This window comes from Corticium candelabrum, chromosome 6 (genome assembly GCF_963422355.1).
Source record: "Corticium candelabrum chromosome 6, ooCorCand1.1, whole genome shotgun sequence".
NCBI lineage: Eukaryota > Metazoa > Porifera > Homoscleromorpha > Homosclerophorida > Plakinidae > Corticium > Corticium candelabrum.
In genome coordinates, this window is record NC_085090.1 from 1,992,554 (window position 1) to 2,012,822 (window position 20,269).

Below are 20,269 nucleotides of genomic sequence, written 5' to 3' on the forward strand. Positions count from 1 at the left end.
AGACGCTTCGATGTGAATGGAGCTCACGAAGATGAACAACGGTGGCCGTAGACTTCTGTTGATATTACCGATAACGCGTAACGAGTCGTAGTTGACCCCAATTCTTGAATTGAATACATGAGTAAACAGACCTACAATAGAGCTTTGTAACAAAGTATAACTAATTGTAATTGCTCTTTCGTGGAGCTCTAGCGATTAATTTAGCCATAGATGGATAACGCGAGGGCCGTCCGCCACGAGGTCAGTCGTCAAAGAGTTGAAGAAATTTGCTGTAGAATAAAGAATGTGAGGTGCTCCTTGGGTCGGCTGTTTGAGCCCCTACCTCTGCTTAGGATGGAGTCTGGTCTGAATAGCTTTGCCTTAGCCTCGCAAGACAGGCTCTTCCGCGCAGTCCCTGAGCTGAACGCACGTGAATCACGAGGAGGAAGAGCTTTGCCGGAATTGCTCCAGCGCTAGAAGAGCCTGGTCGCTTTCGAGAACGTCATAGTAACGTGGGACCCCGGATCCGGTTTCATAGCTTGATAAGGCTAGTTCGATTAGCTAAGGATGTAAGTACGAAAAGTTGAGTAACACGCGACATCGCTTCACGCACTTGCTTGTTTGCGAGCAAGTACGTAGTTGACATCATCGTTCCCTTCTAGTACGTATACAAGTCCAAAAACATTTTGAGAAAATGATGGGTATGTAGGGATGGGTATGTACTTATGGCGGATTTGCACAGTTGACTGAAGAAAATTGCTATTTTAGATTATTGGCTAGCTGTAAACTTAGCATCCTACCTTGCTTGATGCCAAATATCAGCATTTTTGTTCGTCGAGAAAACGTCCAAAAAATTGTTGAACACGACTAGCCCAGTTGAATTCCAATGCAACCATTTAGTGTACAAGAAGTGTGCCATTCAACACTTGCATCAGTCTCCCTTGTATGACTGTCCCCAGTGCCAGCTGTCCATAAACAAGGAGCACATCAAGAGTCCATCAGCAATAACATCTGCATCATTAGCATCACTACAGATTACTTGCAGTAACCCACACTGCAACAACACCAAGCGTCTGGACAGATAACAACAACAGTATACTTATTGTAGCAAGGGAGGGGGGATCAGACAAAGAGGAGATGCCTACCCCACTCAGACAAACCCTAGGTACAGTCCTTGCGGCACCCTTAACGCAAACACCAAACACAATCGAGAAAAGAGCAGCCAGCAACATTGTGAGAAGAATGGTCAATTCTTCAGTGAAGATGCTTCAGACTACTTCGCTTCATTGAAGACAAGAGGAAAGGTAAGGAAAGGAGAAACGCAATTCAACTGCCTAGTGACAGTGACTCTCTATGATCTACAGCCTATAACTTATGTTCGTGTCCCAATGCCTGTTGCAACAGCATCTATAAGCTCCAACTCTACTTTACGGCAGCGATCAAAGCAAGTGTCTCAAGTCCGAGACATAATTTCTGGAGGACCTGCAGCATCAGCTGTCCAGCTAAAGGATGAACTAAGACACCTAAGAAAGGAAAGAGATGACCTTTTGAAAGAAGCTGGGTTGATACCGACTGGTCTTTATGTAACTCAAGAGGAGAGCCTTGCCCTGAAAGCAGATTTATCTATACCCTGGACCAAACTACGAGCTCTTAGAAGGTAGACACAATACTTACTTGGCTGTATGTTCAAGCTCTTGCTCACTGTCTGTACTTCAGATGGCTATCACGCTGGGGTGTGACATTGGCTAGTGAGAAGAAACAGAGACAGCTGTTAGAAACCTGGACGCCAGTTGATATTGAGGGTGAGACTATAATACTAACATTCAAACTGCCAACAGGCGGAGAAGAACTCCGGTCATCGCCTTGTGTCTTTGTACCCTCTCTTCCGAAAACAGTACACTCACTTCTGAACGAGTTCGATAAGTAAGCCAGATTAATCATGCTAACAAACAAATACAAAAAAACTCTCACCATTGCAGAGCCAACCAACTTGTCTGGCATGAAGTGATCCCTGAAGATGAAGTGTGGTTGAAGGTTGGAGGGGACAAAGGAGGATCAACGTTCAAATTGTCTGTCCAGCTAGCCAATGTGCCAATTGTGAATTCAGTAAAAAACACCTATGTCATAACGTGCTATCAAGGCAGTGACACCATCACCAATCTACAAGTTACTATAGCACGATACAGAGAACAGCTGCACGAGTTAACTTGAAATTGCCTGGAGGTAAGAGCTACTATTTAAAAAGCACTGATGGCATTAATTACAAATTATTCATAGTGGAAAAAAGATGCGTCTCTTTATCTTTGGAGACTATGAATTTCTGACCAAGCTTTATGGGATATCTGGAGCTTCAGGTATAAGTCAAATTAATTTATACGCCAATTAACTTATTTGGAGCTTTACTCTCAGGTAGGCATTGCTGTCTTTGGTGTCTCATTGACAACAAGACAATGGCAAAGCCAGTATCAGAGAGAGGCACATTTGAAGCACGAACACTCCAACGACTGAGTAGTGACTATAACAGATTCATGGCTGCAGGCGGAATGATAAAAAAAGCAAAGTTCTTCAACAATGCCATACGTCCCTACCTCTTCAACATTCCTTTGGATCAAGTATGTTAAAGATCACAACTGAGGCTTAATGAGTGGTTTCAGTATGTGCCTGCCTCCTACAGGTTGCGATTCCTGCTCTTCATATCAGCTTGGGTATCTTTCAGAAGCTGTACGAGCTTCTAGAAAATGCAGCTCATAAAGTTGACCTCCACAGAAGTCCACAATGCAGACAACTAAGTTGCGCGGCCTTCCATAGTTGAAACGGCCGTGAGATGGACAACGCGAGGGCCGGACAACCACGAGGTTAGACGTCAAAGGGTTAAGGAATTTGCTGTAGAATGAAGAATTTCTGTAAGGTGCTCCTTGGCTCAGCTGTTTGAGCCCCTACCTCTGCTTGGGATGGAGTCTGGTCTGAATAGCTTTGCCTCAAGCATCAAAGTCAGCTAGGCATATTCAGGGTTTTAGCCGGGCTCCTTCTCCCCCTTTTGTCGCCCGTCATGCAGTCCGGGGTCGACCATATATTAAAACTCGTCCAGTCAAGGTAAGAAGTCAACTTCTACGATACAGATGATAAAAGGCAGATGAATATTCTTTCTATTGACAGCAGTGACTCGCTAAAGGAAAATTATTGCTAAAATTCTATAAAGCACATATATATTTGAATGAACACGACGTTGATTCACACCATGGAAAAGTAAAATGCGGGCAAGGCATGTCTTGAATATTCAATGACGAACAAACGCACTATTTCCCAGCCAATTATTACGACAGTAATAGAACAACTTGCAGATGAGCATCTAACTTAGATAAATAGTATACACTTTGCGCACGTGCTGTATATTGCAATGAAGACAAAGAAGGACCGCAAGCACACTTAAACTAAGTCTTCCCATTAGAAAAGTACACTGTTTTCATAAAATGGTAAATACTGTAAACTCATTATACATGTTAGGCGTGATGTTGTTGTAGGTATTTAGCCCTTGACGCGTTTCGTACTCATGTAATGTCCTTACGACGAAAACTTTGACGAATTTACTCCCACGCACTGACGTCCTGAAGTTGTATTCAATAGGTACTGTCCAGGTTCATGGGTAGATGTGCGCCAGTGAAGGAACGCGACTTACAGCAACCGAATCGACCGTGCTACCGGATCCTAACCAGCATCAGTCAGATTCCGGGAATGCACGTGACTCTTAGTTAGCCAACAAAGCCGCTGAAGAAGTTCGAGGTGCCAATGAATATGCGAAAAGCAAAAGCGAAGGCGATATATTGTGCATGATGCAAAATCAGGAGGCACAATTGCTAATATGACTGAAGAAAACGGCAGTAGAAGAGCGACAGCACTCATGAGAAAACGTTAGGTTTGAAAAGTGATAAAGTCAATCGTGCAATATCAAAAACGCCTATCAGAAACAACAAAGTCTGATCCAGTATCAATTGTAAAGCTTACCACTAAACGACGTGGTCAAAAAACAGGATGCGTCTCTCATAAAGGTTTAATTAAATGCCTTATTATGTATGTCACAATGGCCGGAGTGCAAAAACCGGACTCCGAAAGAGGCGCGTCAGTATTTTGCAATAAGAGATGCATTAGTACTCGAAAACAGGGCATTGGACAGAGGAAAGTACATGGCGAAGCCGAGGAAAACGTTTGAACCGTGTTTGACTACGGTATTCCCTCAGTCTCGCGGTCTCACAAACTAGCTTCTATTTGTTATGAGTCATACCTAAATTATCTAGCAAGATATGTAAACGTTTCTACTTATAGCTCGTTAGAGTTTTAGTAATACACAGAAAATTCACTAAAGAACTACAGGTCGAGTTTGTGAGAGTTACCAACTTTGGCATGAAAGAACGTCTAGAAAGAACCTCTAGAATCAATTCGCCTACCCCAATTTTTTTGATCTGGCGTACAACGTAAAAGTGCCTAATTTTGAATTTGGCAGTACCAAACGTACGAGAGCTGTCTGCCGGCGTCAAGTCGGACAGATATGTTATGTTCACGCCACTCAACGAGACGCTGTTCCCGATACAATCACGGGGGAACAATGACAGCCCACTTCACCAACCTGGAAAAGATCAAATATATAAAATACTATAACCTCCTATTTCATCTGCTCAAGGCAGTCCACACGTTTCAACTGGGAAACGTGTCAACGATAAAATCTACAGGTCGGACTCGCCTTGACAGGTACTACACCATCTTGGAGCGCACATCACGAATCGGGCTGAGGAAGATGGCTTCAGAGTGGAGGCCAGGGTACAAGCACGACGACGCGTCGTCCGAGTACCATCGCCCTAAGGCATTCAACATCATCAACCTTCTCCGCCCTGCCACCGTTAGAGTGAGTTACATTAGCGCGCCGCAATACATTGGGAAGGTTAGAGAAAAGATGCAACTGGCGGACAACCGTCTTAGAAGAAGCGGCGTCACCAGGCATCATTCCAGTGGACGTCTGATTTTGAGGCAGAAAAGGATATTCGGGGATTTGAAAGCCTATTTGCCTACGCGACCCACAACAGTATAAAGACCGACCCGATTAAAATAGTCCTAAGTTTAGTCAATCTGCAAGGAGGGAAACTACAAGAAAAGATCCAAGTAGACATGTTTTAAAGTGTGTTTGGTGCATCTTTGATTATAAGTCAAAATTCTGTTCCTAAAATCTCTTCAATAAATACAAAAATCTAAATGAGATGTTGTGATTTGCTGTCTACTTTCAGAAAGAAATTGTGCGATGTAAATGTACTGTCTACTCGCCAAATATACTTCATTTAAAACTAAGACGATTCGAATTTCACTGTTATATTGCAGAGATAGAACAAGTAAAGCCTATTAAAACACTGCACACAATTGTTAGTCCATAGAGATGACACTACATCTCAGGTCCTTTTTGGCTTAGATAACGCTGCACGTAACCAAGTCAACTAAAAAATGCATATGTATGTTGACGACAAGGTAATGGCACCTTCTGCAATAGCCGATTATGATACTTTTAGATTACACTTTATGTCTTTGAACCTCAGCGTTAACATACCCAGACATATTCAAATATATTTTCCTCCTCAAATTGATTCTAAAGAATGCATTTGTTCCTCATGACGCGTTACGTTCCATACGTTCACTTCATTTCAATTGTGGAAGACAAAGACCATAATGACATCGCGTTCTGATATGGGCTAAATGAATGTTCATAAAGAAGAATGAGTGTAAGTGTCAGCTGTACTTATGCGAAACTCAATTTTTGTTAGCAGTGTTTGAAAAAGCTTATAAACTATGAGATTTCTCTATTCCGTTACCGGTAACGACTTTCTTTGTACAGTTGCAAAATTTCCGTAAGGATACTGGAATCACGTCTGGCTAAGTTAATGTGAGCTTGGATGCGGAAATGTAACCGCTTCCGACCCATAAAAGTATCGCTCGTAAAATCAAACACTTGCCTACAGACGCACACTATTCGGTACCCATTAATGGCCACAATAAGACGAAACCGTATCTAATGACTACGATGGTGGCCGCTGTGGACAGAGTTCAGATCGGTCTCTACAGAGAGTTATGTCGACCACAGAGTCAGTGCAAAATAACTAGGTCAATAATTGTGCGTTGATTACTCATAGAGCTCGAGGTCTAATACTGATGCTGTCGATTGCATGTTCACTTGGTGCGTTTGACTTACCCAATTTGTGCACACTGCACTAAGTACTCGTCTTGAAAGACCTCGGACTACACCGTCGGGTACGCGCAATAAATAGGGTGTACTGTACTGTAACACTACAAAATGCCCTACACTACACGCGTATGCAGTTTGCATGCAGTACATTATATAAAATAACAATCTGTTTTGAGAAACAACAGTTACTTTCTACGGCGAACACGAGCCATACAAGACGCACGTGATAGGCAAAGAGTCCCGGATGTACTGTACTTCATGTCATCATTAGTCCTCAAGAGAAGACACGGAGGTGCACGAAACGAGTGAGGTCATATACAAGTGCACAGCAAGCGTCAGACAGAGCACTTAAACTTAAGCAAAATACCTACAATAAGCTTTGACGACTGATCCCAACGATCGTCACGATTTCTGCAAAGTTCCTGCCTGTACTGTGCATTCACAACCTCTATTGCTCCGGCACTCTGGCACGTACCATGCAGGTGCATCTAGCTTCGTTCTGAAAACGCGCGTAATCAATTCCTACAGACCTCCTAGCCAAACACCGGTTGTCTGCGTATGAGTATATGTATTGCTCATTCGTCAGCAAACAAGGCACTGTGTTGGGAGTCCTAATGCGGATTTGCGCAAAGCGTTACACGCCTATGAACGCAAAAGCATGCGCATAAATCTTGACAGTGTCGCTTTAATAAACACAACAAAATAACGCAAAAGTCAAAACCAGTGAATGGGAAATAGACGTGCAAGTTCTGCGTCAGCATCAACGTTGCCACTTCGTGGGTAGGACACACGTAAAAATAAGGCAACAAGTAAATTGGAAATGGACGTAAAAAGTCCTGCAAATTATGCCACAATTAATCACAAGTTATTTTCAAACATCTGCAGGATTCTGCATCTTCTGTTGATCATGCCAGTTACATCTGCGACAGTTGAAAGAGCCTATTCATCACTGAAGTATGTCAAGACTAATTTACTCAGCAGCAGGAATCAACATCGCCTTAACGCTCTTCTGCTGCTCTATATTCACAAAGATATAGAAGTGAACCGAACCTCAATGCAGCTGTAAACAAATTTGCGAGGAAGAAATCTAGAAGGCTACTACTGGCTAATCCTTTCCACCGCTCACCTGAGTCAGACTCTGACACTTCAGGCTCTAACCGTTCAAATTCTGATGGTGCTTGTGATTTGTACGTTAATGATTGGCTAGTGAAGATCAAGTGCGTAGCTATAGCTTTTAATCAAGGAGTCTATTTGTTTGAGGTTTTAGTTCAGCCTGTTATTTACTTTTCGCTTCAATTTGTCTTGTCCACGCCTCTTCAGCTGTTTCTTGGCTCCGTCACTGAAGTCTTAAAGGGAGGGTGACATGCAATAATCGCTACCTATTTTATAACTTAGAAACGTTGCTTTGCCAGTCAAATGAATGCATGAATTTTTTAGAATTTTTAGCTAATGTTCTAAGGGTTAAAACGAGGGTTCTTTTGGCTATTATTTGGCTCCGCCTTCATCTTCCGGCAATTTTGAGGCGTGTCCGTCGTGACATCACAAGTTGAACGGAAACTGCTCGCGCGCAGAAGTAAATCAGGTCTACAATGGTGAAGCGATGTGTTGCGGCTGGCTGTTCTAACTCACACAGCGACCAAGTCAGCTTGTTTTCTTTCCCACAAGACCCAGTTCTTCGAAAGCGATGGACAGAAGCAGTACAGAGGACTAGAGACAAATGGAATGGGCCTTCACGGTATTCGGTTCTATGCAGCGACCACTTTACAGAGGACTGTTTTGAAACCGATCATCTTTTGGCCTCATCGTTTGGCATCGCCAGGCGAGCACGCCTGAAGCCAGACGTCGTTCCAACGCATTTTGTCAGAGCGAATTTGAGAACAGGCGCCTCTGGATCGTCAGCTATGTCTTTGGAACGAACACGGAAACGAACGTCCACTGGCGGTGAGAGTGAGTTGACAAGCAAGAGGGGAGCATATGAGAAGAGACAAAGAGCTAGGGTATGTAGCTATTGTGTAACGTCGTATTGACAATTGATAGAAGTGTTGCATTGTGAATGCACCTCAACGTGTGATTTGCAGAAGGCGTGTTGCTAGAAGTGTGGTTAGTAGCCTTAGGCTAGAAGTGTGAACACAACGGCGAGGCTTCGCTGCAGTCTAGACTGATTTTTATGTGTATACTTTGCAGCTTCTACAGGAAATTGTCAGCACTCCAAAAGCACCTGTGGAAAGAGAAACAGAAATGGAATCTACTTGGCAAGACAGTGAAGACAATGAGAATGAGAAGTGCAACTCATGCAGATATTGGTGTACAGGCAGTATGCCTACAGGATATTCCACGCAGATCCACAGTAAATGTCAGAGTTCAAGTAAAGCCAAAAACTGTCTCCAGGGGTGAGTGACAGAATAGTTTGATTACTGACTAACAGCTTGTGCGAATGTACGTACAAATTAGAGAATTACACATGCATGCATGTACTAAGTTTTGGAGCTATACCCACATGTCATATCAAGTGATTGTATACATGATAACAACACAATTTTTTATGCTTGCCTGTAGGAATTCAGGCCGTTGAAAAAGTACAGATGTGCAATGCTAATGTCCAGTGTGAGCTTCTGTTACCTCCAGTCTTTCCACCCCTATCAAGGACAGACCACCTCCTGTCTTTGAATCTGATCTGTCTGAAGTGGAAGCTGATGTCACTGGTCCGGACTCCAATGAAAACTCAGAGCATGAATGGAGCAAACAGTAAGTACATATCTGTTAGTTCACAAACAAATTGGATGAAATAAAATTTTGAACTCAAGGTCCATAGAAGATTCGATTCCTGATTCTAGCAGTGCATGTCCTAGCCCTTCAAAGGAGATGTGTTTTCTTGTATATGAATCGGCACTGTTACTTCTCTTCACTACATGTGCTGTCTGCAACAGTCATGCGACAAACATCAAGAAAGTGGTCAAGGGTTCGTTTCTTCGAATCACACAATTGTACAGTAGCCGCAAATACCAACGTGTTTGGGAGAGTCAACCATTCATTGGCAAAACACCAGCTGGAAACATATTGACATCAGCAGCAATTTTGTTTGCAGGATCACTACCAGCAAAAGTGTTGAGGATCTTCGGATTCATCAATTGCTCGATGATAACCTTGAGAACCTTCTTCAGGCACCAACAAATGTATCTGAAACCAGCAGTCAATTTGACTTGGGAACAGCATCAGAAAGCATTATTGGAGACACTCAAGAGAAGGAATAGAGCCTTAGTGGTTGCTGGAGATGGCCGATGTGACAGTCCTGGTCATTGTGCAAATACGGGACTTACTCACTGGTTGAGCTAACTTGCAATAAAGTTGTGAACTTCAAACTTATTCAGGTAAGCTGAAATCAAATATAATTTAGGGCACGTTGTAGATACAGTTAACTTATATGTTCACTTCACAGAGCAACGAGGTTGGTGGAAGCTATCATATGGAAAAGGAAGGTCTTTTAAGGTTGATGGAGTTTTTACAACAAGAAGAGCTTGCAATAGACATGCTCGTAACTGACAGACATGTACAAATTGCGAAGTGGATGAGAGAGAACCACCCCAACGTTAGACACAGATACGATGTATGGCATGTTGCAAAAAGTGAGAAAACTCCAATTTCCATATCTAATGTTATGACTTCAAGTTTTTATTAAATTTCTTGTTATAGGTGTACGAAAAAAATTACAGGCCATGTCGAAGCAGAAAGATTGCCAATTAGTTGGTGAGTGGAAAAGAGCATTATAAATCACCTCTATTGGTGTGTAGCATCAACACCAAAGGTGAAAGTGAGATTATCCGATCGAAATGGCTCTCCTTGGAAAATCATGTCCACAATATTCATGACAGCCATGGTAGCCACTTCCCTAAGTGTGCTCATTCTTATATACTGGAGCAGGGGCAGCATAGAAAATGATTCAAACACCGTAAGTATCCGTCCCTTTGTTCTACTGCATTTTTTCTTGTGTACATTCGTTTTGTTGTGTAAGCATGCAATGCTACCTGCAGCTTGTGAGATGTCCCGGATTGGCCACACCTCAGTCTCAACAAGACGATGGTTTCAGACCAACAATGTTCGGGTGATGGACTGGCTGCCGCAATCACCAGACATGAACCCAATTGAGAACCTGTGGGGCGACCTGAAAATAGCTGCCCAACGTCACCAGCCGACCAGCAAGGCCCAGCTGAAGGCTGTACTCCAAGACGAGTGGCAGAGGATAGCTCCTGAGAAGTGACAGAACCTGGTGAACAGCATGCCGACAAGGATATCAGCTCTGATCCGTGCCAAGCAAATGTGTACAAAATAGTAGCAATTATTGCTGTGATATTGCTAATTTGTTGCTGTTATTCCTATCTCAAATGATGTCTTTCCCTACGTTACATGTTACTCCATATATTTAATGATACTGTTTTGTTAGTTTTGGGCATAATTGACATTTTATAATAAAAATATTGTTATCTCAAATTATAATTGTTATATTGGATTTATTACTGAGCTATAACTGCATTTCTAACCAAATATGACCAATTTACATAAAACATGACATGTGTCCGACAACTTTTGGCCACAGCTGTATGTATATACTTGAGAGTTGACAGCACGATATCACGGTCTAAATTTGAGCGTTTTTATGGGGTGATTGCGTAGAAACAGCTGTTTGAGAGTGATAGTGCAACGCGTTTGGCAGCTGGTGGAAGCAAATCAGAAAAGAAAAAGGAAATGAGAAAAACCCAAATGCGAAGAAAGCACTGTAAACCATCTTGTGAAGAAATTACAGAACAAGTGGGTTTTACATACACGATAACTTAGGGAAAAGCCTATATATATATTAATTGATATGATGGTGTCTAATGTAGCTAGACGAGGTTGACTCCACCACGTGAGCCGCCGTTAATTAACGTTGGCGCGCCAACTCAGTCTTACTTTTCGCGCCGCTCCGACACAAGGTCAAATTTGTTGCCCTCCAAATGGCTAAACAGTCTTCCACCAGTGCGTCCGACTAGAGTGCGAGCAGTCAAACTTTTCGATTCTTCTAGAGGAATTAAAGACTCTGATGGCGGAAACAGCGCGGACGACGGTTCGACCGAAGCTCGCCACTCTAAACACAAGCGGTGCAGCATCAGGTATTAGCCCGAGAGTCGGTTTGCGCAGTGCAGTGGTTGGTTGGTACCGTACATTGTTACACGGGCCAACAAACAAAATATTCTTTTGGCGCGTATCAGTCGCCGGTCAGCGCCTTTGTCTTCCTTTCACTACTCTTAGTACAGTGACATGCATGACAGAAACTACTCCACATGAACTCAAGTTTGAGAAGCCCATTTGAGATTGTGATGAATCTTTAAAAAGTGACAGAAGCAAAATTTACGTCATTCTGTGAGTGATTATTACTCACATTATACGATTCTGTCATAGCACGACTAATTACCTTCAAGGTGCATACCGGCCTCAGGGTTTGCACTGCTAGTGCTTCTTCATTCTGACAGTTCTATAACTGTCAGAACAGTTCTAGCAGTTCTGCCTAGCGAGCTGGAATTGTTGAAACTGTCACGCCATAAGTTAAACACAAAAATTCCCGGAGATTACCGAAGTGAAATGGCGGGTACAGTTGCTGAGGCCGTTGTGGACCTTCTTGTTGGTTTTAGAATGCACTTGTGACGACCATCGGCTTGGCAAACACCAGAAGAAACGACATTTGGAACTGATTGCAAGGACCTCCTTGGCGAGCAGCTCCAAAAAACCGAAGGCACTGCTGATGTTCGAACAGACTACAGAGTAGAAACGCCACTCTAAGTCTTATTGAAACGCTTATCGAAAGTATGAGCCTTTGCGCATGCTCAATTTGCTGACAGTTCTAGGCGTTCGTTGGCTAGAAAAGTTTCGAACGCACCCGTAGTATGAAGACCTGCCATCTCACACAGTTATTGTATAGTCTGCTGGTAGCTACAGTGGCAGTTGTACAACGTACAGTCGCAAAGAACATTTAAATTTAGCGCGGTTGTCGGAGAAGTGTGTGATTGAACACGCATGCGCAAGTACTCTGTACGCTTCCGGCATAGTTCTACGTACTCCCAACAGATTTAGATTACGTAAAACTCCCATACAGTCGCTAAACTCCTAAATGAACAACTACATTAAGTTGGGCATTACTAAAACCTATCTGAAGAGACTGGAAAGACAGGTTTCGGATTTCCTAGCAAGCGCATTGTTTCGGCTCCCAAGATCACCGCAATTCATGTACACTTTCACAAAACTAATAGTTTATACCCGAAGATTAAAGTTAGGACCCTGCCTAAACCGTAAAAACCAGCACAGACAACACGGTTATCGTGCCATGGGCGCCGCCATGATGCTGACGAAGGAAGGCCCGTACTTTAAAACTCCAGGATGTCGATGACTACAAGACAAGTGTGAAGAGAACCTGCAATTTAAGGCGAGTAGTCAACGACGATCTAGAACCAAAAATTAAGAAAAACATTCCAGCGAAAGCACCCGGTCCCGAGGAGACAAGTTTGCAGGTGTGAAAATCTCTTGATCGTATCACGTTAGCATTTAGTACTTGAATATATTTGCACAATTGTTGTGCAACAGTGTCTTACGTTGCAAACTGCTACTAGACAGTTGTCAAGACTGCCTAAATTAATAATAAAGAAAATATTGCATAGTTCGTCAAAATGCTTGAATTGTTAGTGACAATGAGGTTGTAGAATATGGGTTTGCATTAGCTAATCCACGCGCGAATACAGAATTTTTCGAAAGAGGGTGTCCAGTTGTACCATACCAGCTAAATCTGTATGTGAACTACGGAACCAGCAAACTCACTTCAATCTGTATTAGGGTTAATTTCCTGGCATATTCATTAAGCATATAAGTTTAGAATTGAACAAATTAACCATCCATCAAAACATTATGGTACGTTCACTTCAATAACACAACAAACAAGATTCATTTAATATTTCGGTTGCGGTGGGTGTGTCGTAAGAGGAGGGGGGCCCGACCCAAGGACCCCTCCCTGTTATCCGCCTATGTAGTCTAACTGTCAGTATTGTACTTCTCTATAGTCACTGGTTGCCATTAGTCAAGCTGTTGAGTTACAAAGAACACCAGGCATAAATGGAAGCTAATTTAGTTCAAACCAGCTCATGGAGGAGGTACTGATAAGTAGTACGCTATATAAATATTAGAAGTTCATTTTCTGCTGGGTACTTGTACTGAACTGTTTGTCCACAGATCTTGTTCTAGCACGAGAGGTGTGCATTCAGATTTTAGCTGAAGAATTTCAACCATGAACTTGCGAGGGACATACAAAACTACTACATTGCCTTGTTAGATGGACCAAATCCTCACTACATCGGTACAGGATATAGCGTTGTTTGGGATTCAATTCTAAACAGGTTTCTAAATGTAAAATGTAATCTGATAAAAAATGGCATTTGTTTGTATTGTTGCATATCCAGTTACTTTCATGGCCGTTGTTACAGTGATGTGTTTCTCTGGGCTACAAGTTTCCCCGCACAGATATCCCTAGTGTTTTGTGTGTCCCCCGTACACATATTACTAGACTGTCTACATCAAAGATACGGCAAGAACGCATGCTCCAACCATACAAAATTGGCGCGCACGACGGATAAAGCCCGGTTCACAGTACGACGCTAGCACGGGCGTCCTGCGAGCGTCCTGGACGCTGACGATGAGCGAGCGTCAGCGTCTGTGACGCTCCCACGACGCTAGGCGAGCGTCCCCGACGCTGGAATAGAGAAAAGTTCTAATCGACCGTCCTAGCCGGAAGTGAACCAGCGTCCGATGACATCACGTGCTCATTTCAACCAATCGAAAGTCGGTTAGAGCAACTGGACGTATCCGGGATATTCTAGTCGTTCACATGGCATCGATCATTGATTCGTCGCTGGAAGTTTTCATTGAGCGTGTGCGTCACTGCGTGGTTTTCCCCATCCGTTTGACAAGTTCAGTCAAAAACTACAAGACCTAAGGATGAAATAGAACGGTTAGGACCACGGCGCAGCAGCAACCAAAGCAAAACGTCGTCGTCCCTGTCTGTCGCGAGTACATTGTACACACGTGGTTACTTTGCAGCGCCAGACCACTGTCGCAGTGTGTTCTTTGTGCGACGGACGCTCGTCAGACGCAATACTGTGAATGGTATAGCGCCAGCGTCTTCGCTGACGCTCGTGTGAGCGTCCTGGTCAGCGTCCAGGACGCTCGCAGGACGCTGTGCCAGCGTCGTACTGTGAACCGGGCTTAAGGAGCAATATGTGAGACTGGTCGCGTATATTGTCAATGGAGAGTATCCATACGGACTAAGGAAATCAGAGAAGTTTGCAATGAGGCGAGCTAGCAAGAGCTACTCGGTGAAAGATGGGAGACTATGTAAGTTGTTTATAAATGTACAGGCTGGTAACAGTTAGAAGAACTTTATACAGTATAGCGTATACAACACAAAATTTAACAAGTCTGTTTTTGCAGTCTTGTATATTTGTTTGTGTTTGCTACACAGATTCTGAAAGGAGTGCTGCAGTACAATATAAGTTATTACTTAGTTCCTTATTATTGAAAAGAAGCTGATCAAGCTTGATGCACTAAACAGTAGAATTGAATCTCTTGATTATGGATACGCTGCCACATCAAAGCCGTTCTGTTTGTCATTCAACTAAAAAACAGTCTGTCGTCATTTCTCAATCTATTTCTCCTTCTACACCTACACTTCCATAACTTCAACTGAAATGTTAGTGGGCACATCGCATAGAGACACGAGAGTTCGTCATCATACCACAGCTTCTCCAGCTGTATATTACACGTAACAGATTACCTCCACCCCTTCGACCATCGAGAATCGTGGGTAGCTACTTTGTCAGGTTGACCTGCCTAGTCAGGAAGAGGAAATTAAATTAGTGTACTTACCCAAGTATATAAACTTGCCCTTTCTCGGTTGTTGAATCGAATCGTAAATTCATAATTTAACCAAACCAAGAGGAAAAGCCAGGAAAAGACGTTCTTCGAGGAGCTGTGCAGCATGTGTTGCCACAATACAATGCTACATAAATAAGACGAATAAGGATATGCAAAGTGTTGGAAAACAAGCAACTATAACTATGAAAGGATTACTGCACTAAATATGAATTCGTTCATTCTTACTTAGCCTAGCATCGTTTTGCTGAGAAAAGTTGTCTTGTCGTTTTGTACGAGTTTGTTCAAATCCTGATGTGTAAGCCAAACAGCAAGATTCAAAACTCTAATGAATCAAGAAGAACGCAACTGTGCACTGTAATTCAATTTGTGAGTTGTCATAAATGGTAACTTTGCTAAGAGTACTGCCGAAGCTTTTGGTACGTGTCGTGCTCAACCAGATCAGTCTGGTTTGTAAAGTCTATTACAAGTACCGGAAGCAAACCCTGCTTCAGAAGTACTTAGACCATCACGGCTGTCTAGAAAGAAGACATGACTTTACGGAGGATCCGAGTAGATCCCAGAAGCACTGTTTTCTGTAAGTGCTGCAGGTTGTGATGACCTGGAATAATGTCCAGCCACCGTGCAATACCTGCGTGCACTGTGCCCAAAGCTCCCAAGACCACCGGAACCACCAGTGTTCGACAATGCCACATGCGGCTTATCTCCACTCGCAAGTCGCTGTACTTCGCCAACTTCTCAGCATGTTTCTTGCCAATGTTGCCATCAGCAGGACAGCTGATATCAATAAGAAGACAAGTGTTTGTCTTCCTATTTCTGAGACAGATGTCTGGACGATTGGCTTTGATCTTCCTGGCAGTGGGGATGGTGGTATCCCACATCACAATAATGTCATCCGTCTCCACAAGCCTATCAGGATGATGCCGGTACCATCTGCTCTCCACTGGAACCCCAAAATGGCGACAAACGTCCCAGTGAATGATGGATGCCACCTGATTGTGTCGATCAGTGTAGTCCGTCGGTGCCAAAGCACTACAGCCTGCCACAATGTGGTCGACTGTCTCCAGGCCTACACTGCACATGCGGCAAGTAGGACTGACATCACGATGTAGAATCTTGCGCTCATAGTACCGAGTCCGAAGAGCTTGGTCTTGAGCAGCAACAACCAGTCCCTCAGTTGCAGCAGGAAGATTCGCTGCCTTTAGCCATCCGTAGGTCTCTTTCATGTCCACAGGCGGTTGCTCAGTGAGACGACGATACTGCCCGTGCATAGGCTTCCCGCTCCAGGATCGCACACGAAGAGAACTGCAACACGTACGGTAATGTCTCGCATCTGTTTTAGGCGCTTGCTCGAAGCCACCTTCAACCGAGATGGATGCATTCCTGTGTAAGTTCTGCGACTTGTCGTCCAAAGCAAGACTCCTCCGCAGCTGTGCAGTAAACCGACAAGCCATGCGCTTGATCGAGTGTAAAGATTTTCCAGAGTCACACTCCCGTATCATCTGCATGAAAGGATCAGAACTGTCAGCAAGGTAACAGTTCAGCCTTACAATACAAGATTGATATGTCGACTCAATCTGTTGTAACCCCCTACCCCCATCACTGCAAGGAGCGTACAGTCGGTCAACGTCTGCAGCAGGATGGTGGACACCGTGCATAGAGAGGAGCTTTCTGGTCCGTCGATCGAGCTGCTGCAGGTCCGTGCACCCCCAATGAATGACGCCAAAACCGTAAGTGAGAACCGGTAGTGCAAACCCATTGATGGCTAGAATCTTGTTCCGACCATACAACTCAGTCCGGAGAACCACCTTCACTCTGCGCAAGTACTCGCGACGGAGTCTCTCCCGCATCATGCTGTGCTGAATACCGTTACTCTCATCTACACCCAAGTACTTGTAGACTTGACCCGGTTCCAGACAGTTGATGGTGTCCGTTTTTCCTACCGTCACCCCAGAGTTGTGTCCAGATAGTCTGCCGTTGACAAAGTGTGCAACAGCACATTTGTCCAGACCAAACTTCATCTGGATGTCATCAGAGAAGGTACGAACCGTGTGCAACAACCCGTCCAACTGATCAGAGTTTCTGCCATACAGCTTCAGATCATCCATGTAAAGTAGATGACTGATAAGCTGACGTTTGGCAGTCTCACCATGCCCAGTGGTCATCCGGTAGCCGTAACCGGTTCTGTTCAGCTCCTTGCTCAGAGGATTGAGAGCCATACAGAAGAGAAGTGGAGAAAGTGAGTCACCTTGGAAAATACCCCTCCTGATCTGCATAAGCCTTGTCTTGATAGTACTATTCCCGCAAGAAAGCACCATCGATGTCCTCCAACTCTTCATCACACGTGACAGGAACCCGCACAAGACTGGACTGATCTTATGCAGCTGAAGGCATTGGAGCAACCAACTGTGTGGCACGCTGTCATAGGCTTTCTGGTAGTCCACCCAAGCCATGCTCAAGCTCTTGTGCCTGGTCCTACAGTCTTCGGTAAGCAGCTTGTTGATCAACAGCTGATCCTTTGCACAAAAGATCCCTGTCGACAACCTTTCTGCTCCGGAGCCATGAGGTTTCTCTGATCCAAATGCTCTGCAATCCTCTGCCTGATGACTGAGGTGAGGGTCTTATAGAAGACAGACAGACACGTGATAGGCCGGTAATTTTTGGCCTGGTCAGTCTTGTCATTCTTAGGAATCAGTGTAGTTATTCCTTGAGACAACCAGTCGGGTACAGAGTCTGGATTCTGAACCAGCAGGTTGTAGTTACGAGTCAGATCAGTGTGAAGACACGTGATACGCTTGACCCAGAAACCATAAACCTTGTCTGGACCAGGAGACTTCCAGTTCCCCATCCTTTTGAGACACGATGTGACCTCATTGTCTGAGATAGGTAACCACTGCTGCTCATCTTTCCGGTGCGTCTCGCCATCGATTTGACGTCTCAGCCAGAAGGCAGACTCATTGTGATGCACCTCAGTTTCTAGGATACCACCCCAATACTGTTCGATCTCAGACTCGGATGGCGGGGAAGTGACCCGGATAGTCTGCTTATCCAGCTCTCTGTAAAACCGTCCAGCATCTCGTTGAAACAAACCATTCTGGCGAAGTCTCTTACGATTCTTCTCCAGCCTCCTGGTCCGCTCGACCTTGGACTTAAGTTCCATTTTCAATCGATTTATGGAGACCTCACAACTCTCCGAACAGGAAATGCCCAACCGATGCCGAAGACGTCGGAGTTCATGTAACATACGAATGCCCGATGAACCCTTTCTAACCTCCAGCAACAGTGAGATCGCACGTCGAAGTGTGAGAATCTCCATATCCAGCCTTCGTCTCCATGTTGGTGTTTGAGAATTGGTTGACTTCGTCGTCTTTAAGCCCCGCCTTTTGGACACTAGCGAAGCAGCAGAGTATACCAGGTAACTGATTTCACTCATATCTGGTTCATCCTTTAACGAACTGATGATTGTGTTAAGATCACCAATAAGCTTCAGGGTTCCACTGTTCACAAAGATTCTTGGAAGGCATTGTCTCTCACAGATAGGAATTTGCCTGACTTTCTGCAACTCCTCAAGAAACTCTCGACGAAGTACAGGGTCCACAGCAGCATCACAATCAAGCGAAAGACCATCCTCCGTTTGGCAGCAGTCTGGACTGAGTTGAGATGAAGAAGTTTCCATCCTTTCTAGCCGAGAAGCTATACTAGGATGTGTAGTCATCAGATCAGAGCTCACAGAGTCACAAGGGGATGGTGATTCCCCAACAGCACTACACTGAACTGAATCCAAAGTGTCATCTACGGATAGGATATCACCACTATCTCTTGCAGATGAGCAGTCCTTAGAGAGAACAGTGACTGACTGAACAAGGGAGCCATCTTCCAAGTGATTAGCAAACTCATGATCCTCTTGCATCATTGACACGACAGATTTCCCACCACGTGCAGCAGGCGCCATCCTGACTGAAGCCATGCAAGGTGACACATTGTCAAGCAAAGGCGTGACAACTGAGCTATCAGCTGATAGAGCAGAAACCACATCCAACGCCGACATCTGCACACCACGACAAACATCAGTCGTAACAGATAACAAACCTGAGACGGGCTTTCCATCCTGTGCGGCCTCGCGTTTAATCTCCTCCAACTCTGATTCAGTCAGACTTCCAGAAGTTAAGAGATATCGCTTCTGGTCTGCTAAACGCTGCTCAGAGACGTCAGTCAGAGAAGGATTTCGTTCACACCACAGCTGATGCATGGGTTTTCTGAAAGCAGAGAACTTGCATGACAACAGCACGTAGTAATAACAAAACATCACTTCCCTATTCATTTGTCGCGTCCATTTCCTTCGTCTTGTTGCATTGCCGTTCCTGTTAGCCGAAACACAAGATTCGCTAGGAACGGTGGGCATCACAGTAGTCTCGTCAGCGGGATTTGAAGCCAAATTCAAATCAGACGCCGCACGAGAGATAGTTCGACCAGTCGCCCTACGCCCAGAACTATTCCTGGTCTTCCGAACAGCTCCAGTGATTCCAGATGCCGACTTTTCGAGCCCTGTCCTGGTTTCCCGACAAGGAACGCGCTCCTCAGCTAGCTCTGAGACGAGCGATACAGCTAGACGTCCATCTTCCATCAATATCCGGTGTAGCAGGAAATCCGTCTCGGCAGGAAATCTGTCCCGGCCGAGACGGATTTCCTAGGAAATTGGTCTCGGAGCTAGGAAATCCGTCACGCCCTGCATGTTCTAGGAAATCGGTATCGGGCGGGACAGATTTCCTAGGAAATCGGTCTCGGAGCTAGGAAACGCAGCTCACTCTGAATGTTCTAGGAAAACCCAGAACGGCCGGTGTTTCGGTATTGAAAATGCCTCCATGCAGCAGGGAATTTACTAATGGGCCTAAATCATGATATATTTAACCACGTTTCTAGGGAACATAACACAGCATTCCAGGTTTCTCATTTGTACTGCAGCCTCCCACTATACGTATGTATACGTACAGCACAGTTTAAACAAAGTTCTAGGCTCATCATACACACAATGCAAACAGTAATGCACGTTGAACGCAAACACGAACTATATACATGTGTATAGTGTCAGCTAGTGTATGCATGCAGAATTTTTACTTGCAGTTACCA

The 20,269-nt window shown here is 44.3% G+C and overlaps 2 protein-coding genes and 1 long non-coding RNA gene across 3 annotated transcripts; 1 reads left to right on the forward strand and 2 right to left on the reverse strand.

Annotated features, from left to right (window-relative positions):
• Positions 1-1,653: 1,653 nt before the first annotated feature.
• Positions 1,654-2,092, reverse strand: LOC134181419 (uncharacterized). Its single transcript, XR_009970147.1, has 3 exons — positions 1,951-2,092; positions 1,801-1,885; positions 1,654-1,724 (listed from the first exon to the last, which is right to left on the reverse strand). It is a non-coding gene; the product is annotated as an uncharacterized LOC134181419 (long non-coding RNA).
• Positions 2,093-7,762: 5,670 nt separating this feature from the next.
• On the forward strand, positions 7,763-8,263 carry LOC134181644 (THAP domain-containing protein 10-like). The gene has a single exon (XM_062648910.1). The coding sequence runs from the start codon at positions 7,789-7,791 to the stop codon at positions 8,224-8,226; it is 438 nt and encodes a 145-aa protein (XP_062504894.1). The 5' UTR covers positions 7,763-7,788; the 3' UTR covers positions 8,227-8,263.
• Positions 8,264-10,707: 2,444 nt separating this feature from the next.
• Positions 10,708-19,770, reverse strand: LOC134181552 (uncharacterized). The gene is made up of 3 exons (XM_062648824.1): positions 18,350-19,770; positions 11,144-11,318; positions 10,708-10,729 (listed from the first exon to the last, which is right to left on the reverse strand). The coding sequence occupies exons 1-3, from the start codon at positions 19,764-19,766 to the stop codon at positions 10,708-10,710; spliced, it is 1,614 nt and encodes a 537-aa protein (XP_062504808.1). The 5' UTR covers positions 19,767-19,770.
• Positions 19,771-20,269: the final 499 nt, after the last annotated feature.

What these genes read in the sequence shown, in the direction of transcription:
- LOC134181644 (XM_062648910.1), top strand. Translation starts at nt 7,789, where the DNA reads ATGGTGAAGCGATGTGTTGCGGCTGGCTGTTCTAACTCACACAGCGAC.
- LOC134181552 (XM_062648824.1), bottom strand. Translation starts at nt 19,766, where the DNA reads ATGGAAGATGGACGTCTAGCTGTATCGCTCGTCTCAGAGCTAGCTGAG. An exon ending in ACGTCTTCGGCATCGGTTGG is followed by an intron (nt 11,319 to 18,349) that starts GCATTTCCTGTT and finishes GCTTGTGTTTAG; the next exon opens with AGTGGCGAGCTTCGGTCGAA. An exon ending in GTGTCGGAGCGGCGCGAAAA is followed by an intron (nt 10,730 to 11,143) that starts GTAAGACTGAGT and finishes ATATTTGGTTAG; the next exon opens with AAATGCAGTTATAGCTCAGT.